Genomic DNA, 23982 nt, shown 5'->3' with positions numbered 1-23982 from the left:
AGTAAAAGAACCTTCGTCACCAGTGGATCATTGAGGTTCAGGTGTCCCATGATCAATAATTCAATCCAAGACAAATTAATAAATTGAGTGAAAGGTATGTTAAGAGATCAATAAACCTTTCAAGGAATAGAAATTCATCAATGGCCTTACTAGTCCATCGCGTGGGCCACACATAATGTTGATTTCTTATATTTTATGTCATTTTCTATTGCTTGTACTTTTAAGTAAAAAAAACGTAACCAAAAAGACTTATTTGACATGAAAACTTGATTAGAAGAGACAGAAATATTTTTAGAGTATTTTTAGGGTATTTACTTGAAGCTTTGAGCCGCCTCTACCTTTTCTTCGGTTCTCTCTCTACCTTCTCTCTTCTCTCTCTCAGCTGCTCGTCTCTTTCCTATTTGTTCTCTTTTATGGGAATAGGAAGGTGACCTTGCTTATCTCCCACATGTTAATAATCTCAACGTATCTCAATAAGTTCGCTTTATGGATGATTTTTCACGGCATTTTTTGTTTTATGTGGTTAAATCTGCTCTTGTTTGGTTTGTTTCCGGCTCGATAGAGTAAATCTGTCGTTTTCCTTTCGGCTAAATCTATGATCTGGGTTGATTTTTATTTTCCTAACTTGATTTGATCTTGTGCGGGGTTAGGTGTGTGGAGGTACCTTGTGAATGCAGTTTTAGAATTGTTGCGTTGATGATTCTTGATCTTTGGTCAGTTCAGTTGTTGCTCTACTCCTTTGATGATTTTCGTTCTACAGCGGTGTCTCTTTCTCAACGAATTTAGAACCTCTTCTTTATTTTTATTGTTTTACTTCATAATTTGTATGTCTTAATTTGGCTTGATTTATGTCTCCGTGTTGTCACTTTCACTTAGCCTTAGATAATTTTATTTTTTACCACGGAGAGAAGATCTACCTTCTTATGTGCATCTAGAATCTGACTTGTATCATAGATAGTGATAGGAACTGAACCATTATGGTAAGAACACTTTATACGTGTAAGCAATCACCAATCACCGATTAAGAAGTGAACCACTCATGACTTTGGGCCACCATGTTGACAATTGTTACCCGCCAATTAAGTAATGATGCGATTAAAACAATAATATTAAATACTCCACATAAGGTAGTTGTGGAGTCGTTTTCTATTTTAATGAAGTGAACGATAAAAGTCGTTCCCTTATCTCAAATTTATTAATTAGTAGCGATCAAAGTGGTTCAACATTAATTTAGTGGCGATCAAAGTGGTTCACTTCCAATTTAAATAGCTAAGGTTGCTAATGGTAATAGAGATATACTTAAATATTATAAGTTCACGTCAAAAAATTAATGTTCAATTTCTGACATGAAATCTTAGGGTAGCATAAAATTTTCATGTTACTAGGTTCAAGTAGAAGCACTAGAGATCGAAGAAAGAGGGTTATGGATGAAATAGATTAAGGTTGTCTCAAAGTTATGATCCAATTTAAAACCTTTTTTTTTTTTTTTTTTTTTTTTTTTTTTTTGTGGTTTGGATTATTACTTTAAGTTTCAATTTAAAATATACAGTAAATGTTTTCTAAAAGATCCTAACTAACAGCATGAACTCTTAAACTATAATTTTTATTTATTTATTTATAATCTAAAATAAACTTTCAAATGGATAATTTTAATTTTTTTAAAAGAAAATAATGCATAAAATGAATGTTTTCTGAGTGTTTAAATTCTAAAAAGATATAAAAAAAAATTAAATGGAAGATGCAGTATATTGCATATTCTTCCTTACAAGTTGAGTCAAACTAACAAATCATAATTAAAAAAAAATACTTAATTTTTAAGCGTTCAATTAAAGTAAATAATTTAATTTACAAATTTTGTTGGGTCAAATTTATAAAACATAACGAAACGAAACCCTAAACTTTTTTATATTTAATGAACGTAACCATCAAAAATTGCAGGCGGCCTCTCAAGTGGATAGACACAACTTTTAGTGGGGCCCACCATTTATCAACTTGGACCCACCTTGGCAGAAGTGTCAAGAAGCTTCATTATTATTATTTTAATAAATATTGATTTGATCTGTCTATGAGACTCAGCCTTACAAATTTCATATTCATATTGATTTTAATTTGATCCCGCATATGATATTTTTTAGTGACTTGTTTGTTGTTTTTTAATTCCGGTCTCCATTCTCTCGAACCAGAAAGCAACATACAGCGGATTTCACATAAACCATGGTCGATCTTCTGAATCTCTGACCTAATAATGTATTCGGGAACCTAAAATAAATTACTACAGCACATAGATTTATGAACTGACTCTGACTTTAATGTTACAAATTACTATAATCAGATCCCTGGATCCTGTGAAGTGTAATACACGATAATAAACCGTTCAGTGTGTCAACCATATATAAATACTACTACTATTATAATTATAATATATAATATTATTAAAAAATGGTATTATCCCATCCAACATTACATTTAAAATAGGGTGAACTACATTAAACCCTTCTTTTCTATCTGTGTTTTTCACTAAACTCTCCTTTTTTATTTTTTTGTCAAAAAATCCCCCCTCAACTATTAAAAGGGGGTGATTTAACTAACTTCCGTAAACTAATTATTAGAGGGGCTGATTTAATTCTCAAATATATATATATATATAGCAAATAAATTTCAAGAAAAACAAAAACCTAAGATTTATATTGGCAAAAAAAAAAAAAAAGGCATTATTTGTCCTTTTAATAAATCTATATAAAATGAAAATCAATAAAAACCAAATAAATTAATGCATAATATAATTCTCAAAAATATATAAGGTGAACTACATTAAACCCCCATTTTCTATTTGTATTTTTCACTAAACCCCTCTTTTCTATTTTTTTTGTCAAAAAACCCCCCTCAACTATTAAAGGGGAGTGATTTAACTAACTTCCATTAACTAACTATTAGAGGAGGGTGATTTTATTCTCATATATATATATATATATATATATATATATAACAAATAAAGTTTAAGAAAAAAAAAACCTAGATTTATATTGGAAAAAAAAAAAAAATAGGCATTATTTCTGGTAACATCCCTTTAATAAATCTATATAAAATGAAAATCAATAAAAATCAAATAAATTAATGCACAATATAATTCTTAAATATATATATATAGCAAATAAATTTTAAGAAGAAAAAAAAAAAAAAAAAAAAAAAAAAAAAACCCTAGATTTTTTTCCTAAATAAAAAAGCAAAAAAAAATTAGATTTATATTAGTTAGAAGACTAGATGGAAATGAAAATATATTTAAATAATATTTAATGATTCATATTATATATACCATTATATTATGATATAAATTATATACAATATTATAATGATAGATAAATAAAAGAAGTTGAACAAGAAGAAAAGTACATGTTGTTGCAATGATTTTTTTTCTAATATAAATCTAGGTTTTTTTTTTCTTGAAATTTATTTGCTATATATATATTTTTGAGAATTATACTATGCATTCATTTATTTGGTTTTTATTAATTTTCATTTTATATAGATTTATTAAAAGGACAAATAATGCCTTTTTTTTTTTTTTTTGCCAATATAAATCTAGGTTTTTTTTTTTCTTGAAATTTATTTGCTATATATATATATTTGAGAATTAAATCATCTCCTCTAATAATTAGTTAACGGAAGTTAGTTAAATCACCCCCTCTAATAGTTGAGGGGGGTTTTTTGACAAAAAAAAAAAAAAAAAATAGGGATTTAGTGATAGTTGAGGGGGGTTTTTTGACAAAAAAAAAAATAGGGATTTAGTGAAAAACACAGATAGAAAAGAGGGGTTTAATGTAGTTCACTCTTTAAAATAAAATGGATAAATTTTACTTATTCTGGCTTTAATGTTACAAATTACTATAATCATCATCATCAGATCCCTAGACTCTGTGTAAGGTGTAATACGGGGCAATAAAGAGTCGAATGTGCCTATTACACTGTACGAGGCTACTAGGAGCAACCATATATAAATAATACTACTAGTATAATTCTAATAAATAACATTATTAAAGAATGGTATTATCCCATCCAAACATATATCTCCATATATCAAAGGGATAAAATAAAATAGATAAATTTTACTTATTTTTTGTGAGGTTTGTGAATTCATATAAACATTTAGGTTAATTACAATGATACCTCTTTAGATTTGTCATAATGACAATCATATACAAGTTAGGCATTTTTTAAACAATAACAACCCCTGTCCGAAATTGAATCCAAACAAACCCTAAAAAGGTGTGAAAAGTCAAGATTGCCCTTCAATATTTTATTAATTTAAATTAAAAAATAATCAAAACTCCTAAATGACGTTTTTGCCCTTGGTATGTCGTCAGTATAGTCACCACTCTCTCTTTAACTTCTCACCTTCTCCATCAAAAAACCTTAACCCTAACAAACCCAACCCACTCCCCCTCTATCAAACCCACCACCAAATCCTGAGACCTCTCCACCCCTAAATACACCACTGTTATCGCCGCCACCACAAAAAAATCCGTCATTGTTGAACCCTCGGATCTGGCCGCCGCCGCCACCAAAAAATTCGTGTCGTTGAACCCTCGGTTTTGGCCGCCGAATCGAGTGGGGAATTTGGACGCATCAAATTGGGCGTCGTCATTGCCGAAGAGGGAGACGAGGCCCATCCCTGTGATGACCACATTCTTCTTATTTTGGATCATTCTCGTGCTTGGGGTAAAGGTTGTGGTGGGGTCGACGCCACCTTCGCCTCCGCCATAGCAACCGACGAAGTCATGCTAGGACCTTAGAGGTGTATATATATATATATATATATATATATATTGAAATTGATGTGTGTGTGTGTGTGTGTGTGTGTGTTGAACATTTGGGTTTTGAATAGTGAAGTGGTGGTGGTGATGGTGGGTGAGACATTCACTGCAGTAGAGGTTGATTTAGATGATCGAGGTGGTGGTAATGGATGGTATTGTAGAGAAGGAAATTTTTGGGTTTGTTTTTTTATTTTTAAAATTTTTCTTATACAAGGTTAGAAGGGTAATTTTATTATTTAAATTGATTAATTGATAAGTCAAAAGGGCAACAATGTCAATTCCTTTAGTGTCAGAGGTGGCAGGTGATAGTTGGGGCGTCTTGTTAACTTTATTAAATTTAAGGAGGTGTCATTGTACAAAAAATGTCCAACTTGTATATAATTATTATTATGACAAACTTCAGGAAGTGTCATTGTAATTAACCCTAAACATTTTATACATTTCATAATCTCACTTATTTTTTCCTTACCAAAAAATGACAGCAAATATTCCATAAATGAAACCGTAAAATAACACATTATAGGAGAGTTAAGTAGAATTATGAAATATAAAAAAAAAAAAAATTATATGAAATACTAACAAACGTTGGAGGAGGAGGTAAGTAAAATTTACCCAAATAAAAATCATCCATATAATTTTTTCTCCATTTTGATAGGAATGGATTAGGTGTTGAACATTTGTGATTAAAAGGATTTATGTGAAGCATGATTGATCAAGCCCGGCTTAGTGTTGTGTGGGCTCAAGGTCCAAGTTGAACCCAATAACTGTCCAAACCATGGACCAGAACGGACCCAAAACAAGTTCGACCTGTAGCCTTGAATACTTTGTTGGGCCCCATATTTTACCTATGTATGGATTGATACTCGACAGACACAGCATGCTTTCACTCACCAACTACAAGTAGGGTATGATTGGGCCTAAATCTGCCTAACCATAATCCATATAATAAAAGGATTTCTTAGCCATCTCATTGTAATACATCCCCCTTTCTATGGAATATTCAAGTCAAAATAGGTGTGGAATTAACTAATTAAGATTATACTACTCATTTTATAATTTGAATTGAGTTTCTTTTTTTAAATCCTAGCAAACTAGGGGGAGGGGGATTCGAACACAGACACACTCATTCGGGTAGCTGGGTGCTCTACCAACTAAGCTAATAGCACTCTACCAACTAAGTCATTGAGTAGTGTCTGAATTAAGGGTTTGAGACTTGATATTTGGCTTATGGAATCTTGGAATCAAAATGATTCTAATCTTTGGATTTTCAATCAATCAGGACTGCTATAAGTGATGAAATCAAGTTGCAAGCCAAATCTCAATCAAAGTAGCTTTTTTGTTTGATGGAAGCTAAATTAAATTGCATTTAGATGAATGTAGATTGAATAATTTTTCAATAGTACTATTGTATAAAATTATATCAATTGTTAGGTTTGTCTTCAATCTTTCCTTTTAACGTCTCGAATATGCGAGACACACTATTTTTGTCAAAGCCATCTGCCTAATTCCACCATCCTAACAAATAACTTGTTTCCTTTAAATGCTCAGGCCATGCACATAGCTCTTGCACACATGCTTTGATTTAATTTTCCCTATTTTCTGTTCAAAATTCTAGATCTTCATTATTTCTTTATGACGAGAAAACTACACTAGAGAAGGGACACACTAATCTATATCTTGGTAAAAACCAGATTTGAATGGTTGCTTGAACCTGTGATTCTCAACTACACCGAAAACAAGGGGTTGACCTTGTTCATATTTTTATACTTTGTAGAGCAACCAAGCACCTAACTTGGTTGTCTTACTCCATAGTTGTTACAAACCCAAGTAAAAAAAAAAGATTAATGTATTCATAACCCAATTAGTTCTATTATTTTTCATTAAATTATTTGGAGTTGCAGTGACATAAGAGCGGAGACAAGAGGACACTGACATCAAGAAGTAGAAGAAGAAGAAATGGGAGGAAGATGGATTCTCTTTGGCATATTCTGCTCCAGTTTCATCCCTTTTCATGTCAGTGCTGCTAAAGCTGCTTGCCATGACCCTATGTTTGGGAGTTGCTATGGCATCTCTCATAATTGCCCAGCTGGTTGTCCTAGTCTGTGTGAGGTAGATTGCAGACTCTGCAAGCCTTATTGTGGTAAGATTACTAAAATCTGCTCTTGTTTTGATTCTTCTTCTACTTAACCATGCATGTTTGTGCGCTCATGCGCCCGCTTGTGTGAGAGAGAGATTCATAACAAGTTCAAATAGATGATCCATCACTCTACTATAGAAGCCATTTTACCATAAAATAAAGTTTCTTTCTGTCGCATTTCTTGTATCTTCAAATTATACTTTTCTCAAATATATATATGTATATTACCCTTTTGAATCTCTTTTTTCTTTTCTATTCAAAATTCTATGTTTTGGGTCCAAAACAGATTGTGACAAGCCAGGAGCAGTGTGTCAGGATCCAAGATTTATCGGTGGTGACGGGATCATGTTCTACTTTCATGGCAGAAAGGACAAGGATTTCTGTTTGGTGTCTGATTCTCAGATTCACATAAATGCTCATTTCATCGGCAAGAGAAGCAAGAAAGGAAGAGATTTCACTTGGGTTCAGTCCGTTGGTATCTTGTTTGGGCACCATCAGTTCTATGTAGGTGCGCAGAAAGTAGCCCAGTGGCAGGAATATGCTGAGAACATGTTGATTCAGTTGGATGGAGAAGAGGTCATGGTACCAGCTTCTGAGGACAAAACATGGAGGTCACCAGAAACAGGGCTGACAATCCAACGGTTACCTGAGACTAACAAGAAGTTGAAAGTGAAAGTGGAAGGGTTGTTTGAAATCACAGCACGCGTAGTTCCAATTACTCCAGAGGAATCAAGAGTGCATGGTTATGATGTAACCGAAGAGGATTGCTTTGCACATCTGGAGCTGAATTTCAGGTTCGAGTCACTGAGCAAGATGGTGGATGGAGTTTTGGGACAAACCTACAGACCAAGTTATCAAAGTAGAGTTAAAATGGCATCCGCCATGCCTATCATGGGAGGGGCAGAGAAATTTGCCTCTTCTCATCTGTTCGCTACCGATTGTGTGGTCTCAAAATTCGGGGTGAAAAAAGAGGCAGGTGGAGATGCAGGGTCATTGAGTGTAGAATGTGGAAGTGGTTATGGGGGGAAGGGAATTGTGTGCAGAAGGTAAACTGAAATGTTAGGAGATGGGTCCAGAATCAATGCGTGTTATTGTGATGCCAGCCAATAATAATATAGAAATTGTACTGGCTCTTCCCCAATTTGGTTCAACTGTGAACTAGTGATGGCTCTCTTAAATCATATAAACTAGGGAGTCTAAGCAGAGTTCTTACCACATGCTGTTCTTATGAGTTCTTCAGTAAATTAATTATGTTCTTATTTTGGGTAGTCTCTTGTTTTAGCAAGCATTCATTTTTTAAAATATTGGGCACTGACCATAGGAGGTGTATACAAATTGGTATCCTAGCTTCTAGCATATGACTCTTCTGTGCGACTGTAGGAAGAGTTCCTTACTATTTCAGACTCAACTGCCTTCAAAACAAATACTAAACCAATAAGAAGATGAATATTTTCATATATTTGGCAATTGCTAAATATGGTCATGCATTCGTATGTGATAAATAAGCATAAGAAGAAGAAGAAGATCACCAGAAATCTCCACAAGAGCATGACCCGTCAGCAAAATGATGAAACCGCTTTGGATCTCTAATGATGATCGTACGTTTCTCAACAAGTGATACAAACTTTGCAGTGTTGTGACAATCGCCACAGATTCTGAGGTTCTTAGTTATAATTAGTGGCCTGCCAGCTTCGATCATCAGAAGACCAAATGCAATGGCCAACTTCTCACTGTGCTTATTGATCATATCTTGTTTAACCTCCTCTTCAACGTCATGTAGAACAAATTCTGTTTTTGGAACATATCCGGCCTTCCGAATTTTCTCAATAACTTCATGCAATTTAACATATATTTTCTCCGAGTCAGGGTGTGATTGATCACCCACAACAAAGCTATGGATCTTGTTCCCATGTTCGATAAAACTGCATCCAGGGTTTCTCCGGAGACCTCTTTCCTTCATTAAGGCTCTCACATTTGATGCATTCCTCCACTGACCAACAGCAGAGTACATATTTGATAGCATGATATAATTCCTAGCATCTGATGGGTCTAGAGCAAACAATCTTTCTGCAACTTCCTCTCCAATCTCAATGTTACCATAAACCCGACAAGCATTAAGAAGAGCCCCCCAAACGCCAGAATTCGGCTCCATGGGCATGCTTTCAATCAACACACGGGCATCTTTCAAGTGCCCAGCACGACCCAAAAGATCAACCATGCACGAATAGTGATCCAACCTGGGCTCAACCCCATAAACAGTGGACATAATTTTAAAGTATGCCTTTGCCTCCGCAACAAGCCCTGAATGACTACAGGCACTTAACAAATGAGTGAAAGTAACATGATCTGGCTCCACACCCTTCTTTATCATGAGATCAAAGAGATCAATTGCATCTCTGCCATGCCCGTGCACCGCATAGGCTGCGAGCATTGCAGTCCAAGCAATACTATCAGGACTTTTCATCTCTTCAAAAACCTCTTGTGAAGCATATAATCTCCCAGACTTCGCATATATACCTAAGAGTGCAGTCCCAATACTTATATCTGCATTAAGGCCGCAACTGATGACAAAACCATGAATGGCATCTGTTAGTTTTCCTACACCAAAATCTGCACAACCCTGAAGCAAGGTCACCAAAGTGGCTTTATCAGGATTAATACCAGCCCTTCTCATTAACTTAAAATGACCAATTCCTTCATCAGAAAACCCATTTTGAATATTAATCGCAACAATTGAATTCCATGAAACCAAATTCGGTGTGGGCATTGCCTCAAACAATCGCCAAGCCAAGTTTAAATAACCAGATTTTCCATACATGTTAATCAGAGCATTAACAACCTTAATTTCCAACAAAAAACCCATTTTCACAGCCAATCCATGAATGTAATTCCCTTCATCTAGAGCACCCTTTTCAGTACAAGCTGAAATGATTGATATGAAGGTCACCTCATTGGGCTGCATACCCATCACTGATCTCATCCTACATAACGCAATCAAGCTCTTACCCACAACCCCTCTTCGCGAAAACCCCGAAATCAAAGAATTCCAAGAGACCAAATCCTTACTAGGCATTTCATCAAACAAGCTCTGTGCATCGTCCAAACTCCCAAACTTAACGTATACAGACACCAAACGGTCACCAATGAACCCATCACTATAATTCAAGGATTTGATTACTCGGGCATGAAGTATCCGGCAAAAACTGAGGGAAGAACAAGATGATATAGCTAAAAAAAGAGGTCCAACAATTGGTTCTGTATATGAGGCCGAGTGGAATTGAAGACAGTGTTGAGAGAGAAAAGCATTGCGTAATCTTCTTGAAATGATGAAATTGTAGTGTAGAAGTGAAAAATGTTTTCTTTTGTGTGTCAAGTTCCTGGAATTTAAGCAAAAGTAGGAGAGTAAGTGTAATGAAAGAGAAGAAGAAGAAGAAGGTAATGTTATCATCTCCCATCATTCAAACTGGAAGTATCAAAACACTATGCATAAATCAATTCTTTTGTAGGCCTCAGATTTGAAAAGCAATAGAATAATAAAATTTTAAAAGCTTTGGACCTTAAAATCTGGATAGCCCATCTCCAAAAAAATATTTTGGGCCCAGTAAAAACTTTGGATCATACATTGGGTAGCTCCACCACTTGTATAAATCTTATACGGACACCCCCTTCTAAAGTGCAATAAAGATCACCCATTTATTCCGCCCATGTTGCTCTATTAGCTTTCCATGCATTATATAGAAGTTTCACACCGGGCTCACTCTTGTAAGCTTCCGATGTGGTATAACAAAATGCATATGACTAAGCCCAACTTCAAAAGAACTGAACTAATAACATCAAAGCCTCAACTTTAAAAGAAGTTTTGTCCAATTAAGTTTTTTGTTTTTTTTGTTTTTTTGGTTCTTCTTCTTCTTCTTCTTCTCTGACAAATTAGAAAAAAAAGGAAGACTCAAACATGGACACGGCTTTGAGAATTTGGCACTCTTCTAATTTTGTCACTGAGTAATGTCCTCCAATAAAATGTATTAATTCATGTGAAAAAAAAAATTAGAGAAAATATTGTACTTTTTTTTTTAAAAAAAATTCACAAGAGAAAAGATTGTACTGAAAGATGAATTAAAAGTAAACCTAGTCCACTGAGTGCAATGTATTTGAGCTACCTACCAAAAAGTGGTGTGTTTAATGAGCTAGTAAGCCTGGTACGGAGTTTGGCACACGGCTGTCCGTATCTTAATTGTAATTCAAAATGTTTGATCTTGCAAGATGCTGTTCAAGTGGGAGGGAACAACTGGGAAGAATACACAATATAGAAAAAACATATATATATATATATATATATACACACACACATCTTGAATTTGAAAAAAAAAAAAAAAAAAAAAGCTCAAATTTTTAATTAATTAATTAATTAAACGACTTAACTAACAAGTGTCTATACAATCTATTTGCAAAAATATATACACATGCACTTGACACTTTAGACTACCATATTATTTTAAGAACTTATTTGAATCTCCCTTATAATTAATACATCCATCAAGCAAATAATAGAAATATTTATTTATATATATGCACAAAACAGGTTACAGAAACACATTTCTTTCTTAATAGGGCGAATTGTAAAAACTCTCCTTGACTATTACTCATTAGTAAGAAACCCCTCTTATAAATGTTTTTGGCAAGAAACTCCCTCAATTACGAGGAGGGGGTGATTTAACTTATCTCCGTTTAACAATCTTGTGAGATAATTTTTTCTGACCAAATTACCTTTCGGGTCAGTTTCCCTATCACTATCTCTGCTTGATGACTTGCGATGTGGGAACTCACTTCCGCTCTGGCTGCGATGTCGCTTCCTCGAAGACTCACGGGCATCATTTCTTCTGTCCCTCTTCTTTGAAGGTCTCTCTGGCTCTGCAGTTTAAGGATTTGACAAAATCATTTAAATTGTATAAATACAAAACTGAGAAGAGTTGCATATGTGAGAAAGCGCTATCAACCTCCTACACTTGTTTTATACACTTGTTGTTGAGTTCATAACGTTAATTGCATGTAATGCAGAAGCATTGTCATGGTTCAACAATCAGTTTCGATGGAGAAACTTGGATTCTGCTTGCCCTTAACCTAAAAAAAAATAACAGATTATTTCTAAAAATTGTAAAATTTATTTTTATAAACCAACACACCCCAACTGCTTTATTGTTCAATGAGTAGAACCTGGAGATGCTTTTATTGTTCAATGAGTAGAACCTGGAGATGCTTTTATTGTTCAACATCATTACTTCGTTAGTTTTTAGCAGGAATTAAATGATGTTGATGATTATTTAATAACTGCACCTCATACAAATGCTTCAAAGACGTCTCCACTAAAAGTATAGAGTACCACTTTCCAGTACATAAGCTAGACACCGAGCTTATGCATCTACTCCCAAGAACAATCTCCACAAACAGAGTACTAGCATCATATAAAGAACATGATAACCTCTTTTCTTTTGCCTTTTTCCTTAATTCATGACCAACAAAAATAAATAAACAAACCATAAGAGCAAATTGTTTTGAAAAGCAATAACTTCCTGGAAAAAAGAGAAAAAAAAAAAAAAAAAAAAAACCTTAAATCTGTTCATATAGATACTTTCAAGTTTCAACCAGTTCAAAGTCCATATATATATATATATATATATATATATATATATTAATTAATTAATTAATGGAGAAGACCCAAATAAAGCATGTGACCCAAGGGGTAATTTGGTCAGAAAAAATTACCTCATAAGATTGTTAAACAGGGGTAAGTTAAATCACACCCTCCTCGTAGTTGAGAGAGGTTTCTTGCCAAAAACATTCACAAAAGAGTTTCTTACAAATGGGTAATAGCCAAAGAGTTTTTTTGCAATTCGTCCTTCTTAATATTATAAGTTCATTCTTAGATGTGCACCAAAATAATTGGTTTTTATTTAGTATTTGGAACATTTTATTTCATTGTTTTGTTTTTTTCGTTGATACTCGACTCCTCCCCTAAAAGAACTATTTGTATTCAAGAGGAATCGAACTTTATACTTGATACTTTTTGAAGAGGTTTATTTTAGTTCTTTGTTATCTATAATGCCTGTTATTTAAGAAACAAAAAATCCTAATAAGTTTTATAATTTATAAATGAGTAGTGATACTCACCCAACACTTGTAATGAATTGCCTAGTTGAATAATTTTTAATTGGTTATTTATATCAAATACAACTAAGTGGAGGGGTTCACTTCCTTATTTATTGCATAATTAACCATTTAAAAGGGTAAATCTAGCAATTCACTTCACCTATTCAGTGCAAGAATCATTTTCTTTTACAAATGGAATAAAAGAATTGACAAAATTGAATTCACATATTAATAATGAATTTAATAACAAACGCTAATTTGAGCGTGAAACTTGAGAGCCTCTTATAGGAATATTATAAGAGTTAACCCCAACATGTCCAACCTAATCGAGTTGCACTCCTGAGCAGCATTGACATGCTAGGAGTGGAATGTTGGACTTAAAAATAAAAAATAACGCATATATATATTACGGGGAATTAAGAATGTTAGGTGAATTGTTGAAGTGGTTTGAATGGATATGGTTATTATTAATGAAATTGTAAGAGAAAAAATTATGAGTGACACCTATTAATAACAAAAAATAAAAAATGATAGTGTTGGATGATTTGGACACATATAACTGAGACCTATAAGTGCGTAGGTAAAAAAAATACAAATTATATTTAAGGACAAGTATCCCTTACGAAAATAAAGCAAGAATGGCGAAGAGGATGATGGTATTAATTTTTTTAGCCATTGAAGATCCAGATATCCCACAAACATCAATTTTTGCCTTTAGATAAGCAAAATATACATACACAACTTTTGAGTAGAAATGTTTTCGTTCATTGGGATCAATGTCATATCATTTTGTTATAAATAAAAATACATTTTTATTTAAATAATATGTTACAAGGGATTGAGGAGTCGTGCACTTCCCAGTTCTCACTTCTACATCGTGTCATATGATACTGGAAATATATATATAATATATTTTAAAATTAATTATTGAAAGATTATATGCCTTTTAAGTGATTGATATTTAAGTTTTAAAATTTGTCTATTCACAACAAATATAATCTCAGAGAAAAAGAAAGACATCTAAGCAAACACAAATTATTTTGACAAATATGTCTTTTTAGAAAAGACCAAAATATATATATTTTTAAAAAAACATAATATTTCTAGAAGTCACCTTTCTTGTTAGCATTTTTAGAGAAACTTGAAAAAAAAATATATATATATATATATATATATAGAGAGAGAGAGAGAGAGAGAGAGAAGAGATAATGTTTCTGGAAGGTCATCTTTCAATTATACGGGAACATAGATTATTTCTGTGTAATGAAACATATGAATTTGTCAATAATTTAGAGAGATTTTCTTTTTCTTACTATACATTATTCTTTGAAGTATAGAATTTTTTTTTTTTTTAACACTATATCAATATGTTATGATTCTTATGAACAACCATTATGTCTCCTGACTCTTGATGTTTAATTATAGTCTGGAAGGTGTGATTTAGGCTAAATTCAAAGAGAGCAAAATTTGGGTTAACTTAATAAGATTGTTGAGTTGTTCCACCAATACTCAATGGCACAATTATCATCACTATAAGACGTACAAAACCGTTTTGACGTTGCCGCAAAAATTGAAGAAAGGAGGAAAAAGTCATTGAGAAAAGAGACACATCTCCATACATACCGCATTATATTCTCTTTCATCATAGCAATCTTTTCCAGAGGAGTTGAGATGTGGATACAGAAATCAATTGCATCTCCCATATCTGGACTACGATAGTAATTACTGATAGGGTTTGTAGCTAGCACACTATTTGGATATATGATCTTTTGGTTAGAAACTTAAAAAAATCCAATAGAAAGCGACTTACTAATCACAACTTTATGTAAGATATCATTTACCTGAACTCCTTCCACTTCACAACTACATCAAATGGGTGCATTACAAATAAGAAGATGATTGCCTCAAATATCTGTCTTGCATGTGTTTCCAAACATAAACACCACTAAAAGAAGTGAGCTTAAAAAGATAAAGAACTGGTTTTTGCGACTTTTAGTATAGGAAGCCAGATAACCAATATGATGATCCCCTACAATGACGTTCAACATATGATGAAGTTTGTTTACAGCCGTCTTTGTATCATTGAGAGATAATGCAAGGGCTCTCCTTTCTCTGAATGCATTAACCTGGAAAAAAGGGTTTAAAACAGTTTCATATTTATCAGAGGTCACTACAACAAAAATAACTTTTCACCACAGTGGAAAAGTCTTTCTACCACAGTTTTGAACCGTGATAACAACAGCCGTGGTAGAAAGTCGACTTTCTACCACGGTTCTCCACCATGGTAGAAAGTGTACTTTTCTACCACGGTTTTCAACCGTGGTAGAAAGTCGTTTTTCTACCATGGTTATGCACCGTGGTATAAAGTGTTTTTTTTTCTACCACAGTGCAAAACCGTGATAGAAAAATAGACTTTCTACCACGGTGCATAACCGTGATAGAAAGTGTTATATATTTTTTTTAAAAAATAATAGTTCAGACCTTATGAGGGCCTTTTTTTAAATTAAAAAAAAAAAAAAAAAACTACTACTACTAGCCTTACAGAACCCTAAATAAATACAAAATAGCATTATAACCAAAATAATTTACAACTCATAAACCAATTCCAAATCATTGTTTTATACAAAAATTAACCATATACAAATTTGAAAGAAGTACATGATCCACACCTTATATATTTTACTTAATCAAAATAAAACAAAAATTATTCATATCTTCTTGTAACTTCTCCTTCATGAACCATACAAAAAATTTAACGGCAACAAAAAAAGTAACTGCACCCGCAATCCTAGCTTTGACCTACAAAAATAGTTGAAGTAAGAGAATTAATGTAAAGTAAGTTGATACAACAAATAAAAATAAACCACTTTTCAAACAAAGTTTGATCAAATTGTCCACCCATTATATTTATGATCAAATTGTTTTCAATATGTATATGAAAGATTTTCTAGGAAACAGAAAGCAAGTTGCATATTTCTTGATTGATTTTAGAAACAGGCTTCACTGTCCTTGAGTTTAGGCTGTGTAACTACACTATGCTGTATAAGCCTCCTCTGGGCAGTTTGATGAAATTTGCAACTTTTTGTTTTTTTAATAATGCAGATATCATCAAAAAAACTTACAGAAAAAATAAATTCAGACAATTCCCATCGTTGTACATAGTTATCTTGTTGACCATGAACAAGTAAACCAGATTTATCTGAAAAATATAACAGAAGTTCTATTGGTAAAGAAATTTCAGGCTTTTACATCCATTAACAGTCTGAGTGGTTGTGACTTAAACTGCTCTCAGGTTTTAATCCCGAAGAAAGTTATGTCCTTTTCATTCAAAACTGACCTAATTATTATTTGCAAACAATCTAAAGAGACAAATATAGCAAACAAGGGTCCTCAGGGTTGTCGGAGAAAGAAACATACACAAGCCAACATTTCAGGGACAAACACCAAGACAAAAGGCAATTGCAGAAGTATCAAAACAATCATAAACACAATCAAATTCCAAAAGAATGTTTTTTTTTTTTTTTTTTTTTTTTTTTTTTTATTGTCTAATATTTTATTTGTGGAGAAATATAAGCATCCATTCAGTATATCATAAAGACACAGCTATTACCATGCAATCTAAAGAGAAAGAAACATACACAAGGCAACATTTCAGGGACAAACACCAGGAATAGAAAGTGACCTGAAACCAATCGGTCCCCACTGATGTTCCCCCTCCAAGACAAAAAGCAATTGCAGAAGTATCAAAACAATCATAAACACAATCAATTTCCAAAAGAATGTTTTTTTTTTTTTTTAGGATGTATTATGTTTGCTTCTTCTTATATGCTGAGCCAACATTTAAAGCTGGGGTAGTCTTTCTCTGTGAAGGTACCCGCTAGAGTTATATATATATATATATATATATATATATATATATATAGCGAGAGAGAGAGAGAGAGAAGCAGAAATTAATACTCACGTGATTCTTATACGAAGTGATACTATAGTAAATTGATTGCTAAGGCACCTAACAAGAAAAGAACAAATTAAGGATATATATATATATATAATATATGGACATAGAAATTTTTTTTTTTTTTTTTCCCTAAATTGGAACTCGAAGAAAAGTTGAAGAAATGCAGTTTTCTAGCCTAAAATGCGAGACTCGTCATCAAATCCTCTAGCAATCCAACTGCATAAGCATTGGGAAAAGAAAGGTCCTCAAATCAATTAACCAAAATGATTGTTTCACCAAAACAATTATCAGCACCATTTTTATCATTACTCGTCATGAATTCATGATGGAAGCTACAAAAGACAGTCTTGGCAATATATTCATTCCAATGTATATCTAGAAGGGCAGTAGAATCAACTTGTGTCCAGTTTATACAGAAAATTACCCCTGAGATAACGCGGAACAGAAGTTCTGTATTTTGGAAAATGACAATGTCATTCATTGTCTTAGCTACTAGGCCGGGAATGTATCATTAATTACATTAAGATTTAAGATAGTAGCTCCTGTTTTAAGTTATTGGAGGCATTCAATAATATGAGCTACTGTTATATATATATTTATAATTTATCCAACACACTGTTTTCCCTGAGTTAAGAGAATTGAAAAACAAAAAATATATGGGGGAGGAGGAGGAGAAGAGGGAATATATACATATATTTGTGTGTGCGCGCGCTATTGCTCCTTGTTCTGATCTTAAAAATGAGTGTCCAAAAAGTAGCACCAAACACACACACACAACCTAGCTTTCAAAAAAAAAACACAGACACACACACATGAAACTTAGACATGCATGAAGACAAGGTCCTTAATTTGCAAAGAAAAACAAGAGCATGTTGGCCTCACTCCAACATTTTATTTAATGCAGTGGCTAACCAACAGTGACTTTCACATAGTCAAAAAAATTCTACAACAAACACAGTTCTATAAATTACCATATTAAAACACCATTGTTAATTTCCTACAAAGTAGTAATAAGTATAAACATGGGCATATGAGGCATCAGTGTGTTGTACCTTTTTTTTAATTTTTTTTTTATAGGAATTAAGTTATATCTATTCCACTAACCATTTATTTATTTTCCTAGATTTTTATCTCAGTGGAAAACATGTCTAGGAGGCCAAGTTTCCTTCTCACAACGCAATAACAATATCATCCCATCGTTAAAACGCTTTAAAAAGCAACTACTCACCTAAGTTCACAGATGATGCAATCATGCAAGACTTTGAAGTGGTATATTCCTGAGGAATTTGATGTTGAAAGATAAGAGTACTGGCCTTGATCTACTGAAAATGAGCTTTAAAAGAAAGGACAATATTACAGCAAAGGTACACCGAAGAAGTAGCTTTCTTTCACATTCCTATTCTGTATTTCTGCAATCGTCTTATTACCAAAGTAACAACTCTGTCTACAACTTATTCATCAATTCAATCCAAACCCGAATAATATTCTGTCTACGACAAATTATTAATTTTTTGTACTATGCTTGTGCTATCTTCATGTTTTTCTCCTGAATTTTATCTATCAAATATGAAAAGGTAACAAATAGTGCTTTGACTTTATTAAATATTCAAACCCACTAAACTACTAAAGTGTTGATTTTGATGGACACTAATTAAAAAAAAAATTTTAAAAAAAATGGTCACTTAAGGCACGTGACCCCCTATACACCACAAAATGGTCACTTAAAGGCACGTGACCCCCTGAGCATGAGTATAAAAGGCATTAAAAATGCGTAATCATAAAAGAAATGCGTCACTTACAAATTTTGATGTACTTGATAGGCCATGCAATTGAAAATCAGGTAAGAAGGAAGAGTAGGGAGGAAAGTAAACTAAAGTAAACCAGGTTGGTTGTATGCTGAGTGCATCAACAGCATAACAACAAATCAACTGGAAATGGAGTAGAACCTCACCCCAGCTAATATACACGTGTATGCCCAAGAAGACCAACCTTGGTATTTACGGACAAGCAATGTAAATTTACTAGAAGGTAAAATTAAAAGAATATTCATTTACCAGACAGTTGCAATAACTTTTCCAACTTTCCTCGTTGAACCCAAAATTTAAAAAAATCTGTTATATCAGTTCCAGTATGCCTCCATGGCCTCTGTTTGAACATAGCAATATTTACATCTAGTATAGTCCTGCAAGAAAAAATGGGATGCCGCTTAATCAACAGCATACAGAACCTTTAATGACATGAATCAAGAACAGAATAAGTGTTACGCTAGTGCCAAAAGTGGCCCTTATGAGAACCAGAAATCTCATATAGCATTTGTTCTCAGCATCTCACCATACACATTATCCTTTTTTTTCTCATAAATGTGGTAAGAAAGATAATGCTTCTAACATCAGTACATTTTTAACTATTGAATTATTACATTATCCTAACTAATATTAATTCTATTATACATTTGACATATCTATCACATGTCATAAACAACAACTAGTTTGCCAAAGAACCCAGCTTGAGTACAATCAAGATCATAACCAAATTCACTTACCTATACCAGGGAAGAGAGAAATTGTATCCACTTTGAGTTACTACTGAGCTTGAGCCCATATGTTGACTGGACCCATTATTGTCCCAATTGCCTCTAGCCAAGGTGGAAGAGTAGGAAGCTGAAACCATGGATCCATTGGCTTTTGAATTACAAGGATAAGCTGCTGTCTGATATCTTAAGTACTACACAACACAAAACCCAGAAAAATCATTAATTACAAATAACAATAAACAGCTGCTTCAGGTAGGATGATTATATTACTGCTACAGAGAAATAGAGAGAACTCATATGTAAATGTCATCATCATATCATAATAAAATAAAAGAATCTCAAAAAAAAAAAAAAAAAAAAAAGGGAAAAGAAAATAAAAGGAAAGACATTAACCTATCTTTATCATCTAAACTGAGAGTTCTATTATTTGAAATGAGTCCAGTTACAAAGTAAAACTTAATCAGGAATTATGTGACCACACTGCTTCCTCCCAAGAGATCATCCATTTAAATCCAAAAATGCTCCCAATTCAAACATTTGATAAGAACAAAGCACATACATCAAAATAAAAGGTATCGATCTCCAAGGTAGAGCCTTGGAGGCCTTATACCGACAGCTACCCATTGAAATTGCCAAATTCAATCTCATTTCTAAAACGAACACAAATTATTGATCAACTCTCACAATTTTATTCACACCAAGTTCGATCCTATAACACAAATTCTTATATCCGAATATATATATATATATATATATATATAACGCTACCTTGTATTGTGAATGATAACCGCCCTTCACCAGATTTCCCCTCTCACCGCTACCAGTACCATTAGAACACTGTTCCAATCCATCGCCCAACTGGCATTGATCAACCCATTTCCGATTCTTACCCGAACCATTCCCCTCTGCAGCTGCAAAATCACAACCTTCCTCCTCTTCTTCATCATCAAACCCTCCACTCCTTAAATTGTGTATGATTGAGTGCGGTTTGGGAAGCCATTGATGGCTGTACTTGCTTGAACTTCAACGTCTACATATATATCGCCGAAATCATCATCGACGCCTTCCATCTGAGATAAAAACCCTAAAGAGAGAAAACAGATATCGCTAGGATTTTTTTGCTAATCAATCACCATGTGAGACAAGGCTGAAAAACCCTAGAAATTTACCTGTAGAGTTCCGCAATTTTGGTCGATTGCTGAAGCTTTCGAACAACGAACCCAAACTGGAACAGCGGGCGATGGAAACTAAAGGATATGGGTTTTAATTTTTTAAACAATCTAAAATGATATGCCGATATGGGTTCTGATTCTTGTAGATTTTGTAGTTTGTAGATGCAGAGACATAGAGAGGGCAAGTTCAGAGTTGAGAACGAGAATAGAGTTGGAGGCGATTTGGGAGGCTGATCCGATTCTTGTAGATTTTGTAGTTTACAGTTGCAGAGACAGAGAGAGGGCAAGTTCAGAGTTGAGAACGAGAATAGATATGGAGGCGATTTGGGAGGCTGAAATGATTTGCCCTAACATGTGTGGTATGGTGTGTTTGGTCTAAAATGATTTGCCTTAAAATTTTTAAGAAAGTAGCGGGAACACGACCCGCGCTTCAACTTAATCCAAATTCACTTTCTATTATGGAGCCGGAACACGGTGGAATAACTTACTACTACGTTTTTTCATTAACCGTGGTAAAAGGAGTGCTACAAAAATCTAAATAAATTTAAGTGAAATTAATTCACTTTCTACCATAGTTATAAAATAACCGTGGTGAAAGTATAATTGCTACCATGATTTTTTATTAACCGTGGTAGAAAGTTTTTCTACTACGGTTTTACAATAACTATGGTAAAATATATTACTTTCTATCACGATTTTTTTAAAAACCGTGGTAAAAGACACTTTCTACCACGGTTATTGTAAAACCGTGGTAAAAAGGGTATTCTAAAAAACTATTTTTCTTGTAATGGGTTAACATAGACAAAAGTAATCATATCTTAAAATCAACTTGAATTGCAGATTTTTCTCCCATAACCCAGCTCAACTGAATCAAGTTTGGTTGCTTGACACCGCCAAGAGCTTAGCTCTATTGTCATCTCCTCTACTTGAATGTGGATGTGGGTGTGTGTATTATTATTATTAATAATAATAATAATAATAATAATAAAAAGAACTAATTGGGTCGAAGAATAAAGATCTGTTAACACCTAAAATATAATCTGAAATAATCATGCCACGTGGTCAAAAATCTCGAGGCCTGAACTTTAGGTCAACCCATGACCATCGGGGCGAAAGATTAATTTCTTTAATCACGGTGATCAAAAGTAAGATTGGGAATTAAGAAGAATGGAATTCTTAGGTCATTAAGCTCATAATTAATCACGATCAAAACTCTCAATCACTGTGGTCATGATCCAGAGTTTCAACTAAGACTCTCAGTCACTATGGTCATAATCAGGAGTCTCAGTCATTATCTCTCAATGTCATTATGGCCATGATCAAAACTCTCAGTCACTATGGTCATAATCCAGAGTCTCAACCAAGACTCTTAGTCACTATGGTCATGATCAGGAGTCTCAACCATTATTTCTCAATGTCACTATGGCCATGATTAAGATTCTCAGTCACTATGGTCATGATCTAGAGTCTCAACCAAGACTCTTAGTCACTATGATTATGAACAGGAGTCTCGGCCATTATTTCTTAGTGCCAAGAGTCTTAACCAAGGTCCCATAGCCAACTATGGTCATGATCCAGAGTCTCAGTCATGTATCTCTCAGTCATTATGACCTAAGAAAGTTTCTCGACTAATAAGGGTCGAAACTCTCTACCAATGATCGAGAGTACGCCTAATTGATGGACAAGCTCAGATTAAGATGGATCTCATATCTCTTCAGGCCATAGTCACTTGAAGAATATTTGGTGTAATTCAAATGAAGATTAGTCGTGAATCCCAATGTTCCATGAACCCAACACGTTAGGTCTGGAAACTTAAAGAAAGCTTGAAATAGAAAAAGACAACTTGATCATGTCAAAGGTCCAGAGATTCAGAACTACAGATGGAAGGTTCTCACCTACATCTGATGAAGAAAGTCAGAATTATCAGTAATCAGATGATTCCATAACCAATGTACAGATCAAGCCAAGCATGACAGGTGCAGAGAGCTGAAAATAGCCTGAAGACCAAAATCATCAAGCTTGAAAGAAGATTCACCATTTAATCAAAAATACTATGTCAGACAAATTTGTATCTGCCCATAGAGAGATGTGTAAGTCAGTCAACCTGACCAGCTCAGCAAGATGGTTAGGAGATGTCGTTTTCAACTTATAACCAATTAATTTCTAGAAAAAATGTTTGAAAGGGACAACGCTAGGTTAAAGCTTCTATAAATACTCACTTAAGTCTCACAAGGAAGGGGTCCAACACCATTTCTGAAGTTTAAGCCTTTAGCATTCATATCACTTAATACTTAGTTTTTATTTCATCAAGTTCAATTATCACTATCAATTTAGTACTTAATTCATCTTTCAGCATTCAATACTTTAGTTTCCATTTCAATCAAGAGTTTATAATTCATTCATCATTGTAATCAATCCAAAGTTCAATGAAGAAAGGTTTGCAGATTCAGGTATATTTATTGCTCAATTAATTTGCTTCTAATTGATATCTATCTTGAATGTTTAAAGTCCTTTCTTAAAGGCAATGGCAACCTTAAGGAGAGGGTCATTCATACTTTCCAATTTTCGCCTGAATCACATTCTGTAATACTCCTAATTTTAAAATGATAGTAATAAATTATTTAAGTATATTTTTATTTGTTTAATTGTTTATTTGTGGTTATTTTAATTAATTGTTGAATTGTTTGTTTAATTAAATTGCTTGATTAATTGGATTGTTAGAATAAATTGTTAAATGATGTAATTTATGACTTATTTGAATTAACTGTTTTATTGTAATTATGTGTTTTCATTTATTGTTTTAAGTTAGGGTTTATATTTCTTTTAGTTAACCCTATATGTGATAGCCGACTAGTTTTTATTTGATTCTAGGGTTTGGTCTCTTAATATAGTAGAATTAGGTTTTGGCTAAAGCCTATATATATATAGAACAATACGTCTGCTAGGGTTAGAAAAACCCTATTCACGTACCAAAGACATAGAGAGAAAACATAGTGCGATTATGAGAAAAACAGAGCAATTGCAGTGAGGGTTTCAGTTGTGGATCAAAGGTCGGACCTAGGAGGAGGGAAGGTTGAGCAGTAGAAGGTTGAGTTGAAAATAAAAGGATGTCGTTAGAAAGCTTAGGAAGACGGCGACATGGTTTTGATTCCAAAACCTCACAGGCAAGTTCTTTTCTTTCTCTTTCCCGTTGGCTTGTGTTCTGTGCATACCTAGATGGTCTCTAG

General features: G+C 33.6%; 3 protein-coding genes and 1 pseudogene across 7 annotated transcripts; 1 reads left to right on the top strand and 3 right to left on the bottom strand.

The window, feature by feature from the left end:
• The first annotated feature begins 6767 nt into the window (after window positions 1-6767).
• LOC132277888 (uncharacterized) lies at window positions 6768-7998 on the top strand. The gene is made up of 2 exons (XM_059779729.1): window positions 6768-6951; window positions 7235-7998. Exons 1-2 carry the CDS (start codon window positions 6768-6770, stop codon window positions 7996-7998), a joined length of 948 nt encoding a protein of 315 aa, XP_059635712.1.
• Window positions 7999-8375: 377 nt separating this feature from the next.
• LOC132279265 (pentatricopeptide repeat-containing protein At5g40410, mitochondrial-like) lies at window positions 8376-10461 on the bottom strand. The gene has a single exon (XM_059781196.1). It carries the CDS (start codon window positions 10394-10396, stop codon window positions 8474-8476), a length of 1923 nt encoding a protein of 640 aa, XP_059637179.1. The 5' UTR covers window positions 10397-10461; the 3' UTR covers window positions 8376-8473.
• A 3007-nt stretch (window positions 10462-13468) lies between these two features.
• LOC132277887 (mechanosensitive ion channel protein 8-like) overlaps window positions 13469-23982 on the bottom strand; it is a 32261-nt pseudogene continuing 21747 nt past the window's right edge.
• On the bottom strand, window positions 15642-21141 carry LOC132276090 (uncharacterized). 5 transcript variants are annotated; one of them, XM_059777356.1, is made up of 6 exons: window positions 20753-21137; window positions 20352-20667; window positions 19593-19774; window positions 19105-19232; window positions 16215-16291; window positions 15642-15891 (listed from the first exon to the last, which is right to left on the bottom strand). In XM_059777356.1, exons 3-6 carry the CDS (start codon window positions 19718-19720, stop codon window positions 15772-15774), a joined length of 453 nt encoding a protein of 150 aa, XP_059633339.1. In that variant the 5' UTR covers window positions 19721-19774; window positions 20352-20667; window positions 20753-21137; the 3' UTR covers window positions 15642-15771. The 5 variants fall into 5 exon arrangements, 4 of the variants coding, with proteins under 4 accessions (XP_059633339.1, XP_059633336.1, XP_059633337.1 ...); XR_009470832.1 differs by lacking the exon at window positions 16215-16291 and having other exon boundaries at window positions 20753-21132; XM_059777353.1 differs by having other exon boundaries at window positions 15642-16291; window positions 20753-21138.

This window comes from Cornus florida, unplaced genomic scaffold (assembly GCF_030987335.1).
Source record: "Cornus florida cultivar Cherokee Brave unplaced genomic scaffold, ASM3098733v1 CherokeeBrave_3.0.0_Hap2_Chr10, whole genome shotgun sequence".
Lineage (NCBI taxonomy): Eukaryota > Viridiplantae > Streptophyta > Magnoliopsida > Cornales > Cornaceae > Cornus > Cornus florida.
Note: the sequence above shows the minus strand (reverse complement) of the source record. Positions and strands in the feature narration are given on the sequence as shown.

What these genes read in the sequence shown, in the direction of transcription:
- LOC132277888 (XM_059779729.1), top strand. Translation starts at nt 6,768, where the DNA reads ATGGGAGGAAGATGGATTCTCTTTGGCATATTCTGCTCCAGTTTCATC. An exon ending in ACTCTGCAAGCCTTATTGTG is followed by an intron (nt 6,952 to 7,234) that starts GTAAGATTACTA and finishes GGTCCAAAACAG; the next exon opens with ATTGTGACAAGCCAGGAGCA.
- LOC132279265 (XM_059781196.1), bottom strand. Translation starts at nt 10,396, where the DNA reads ATGATAACATTACCTTCTTCTTCTTCTTCTCTTTCATTACACTTACTC.
- LOC132276090 (XM_059777355.1), bottom strand. Translation starts at nt 19,720, where the DNA reads ATGGTTTCAGCTTCCTACTCTTCCACCTTGGCTAGAGGCAATTGGGAC. An exon ending in TTCTCTCTTCCCTGGTATAG is followed by an intron (nt 19,233 to 19,592) that starts GTAAGTGAATTT and finishes TTTTTCTTGCAG; the next exon opens with GACTATACTAGATGTAAATA. An exon ending in AAAGTTATTGCAACTGTCTG is followed by an intron (nt 16,292 to 19,104) that starts GTAAATGAATAT and finishes TATATTTTTCAG; the next exon opens with ATAAATCTGGTTTACTTGTT.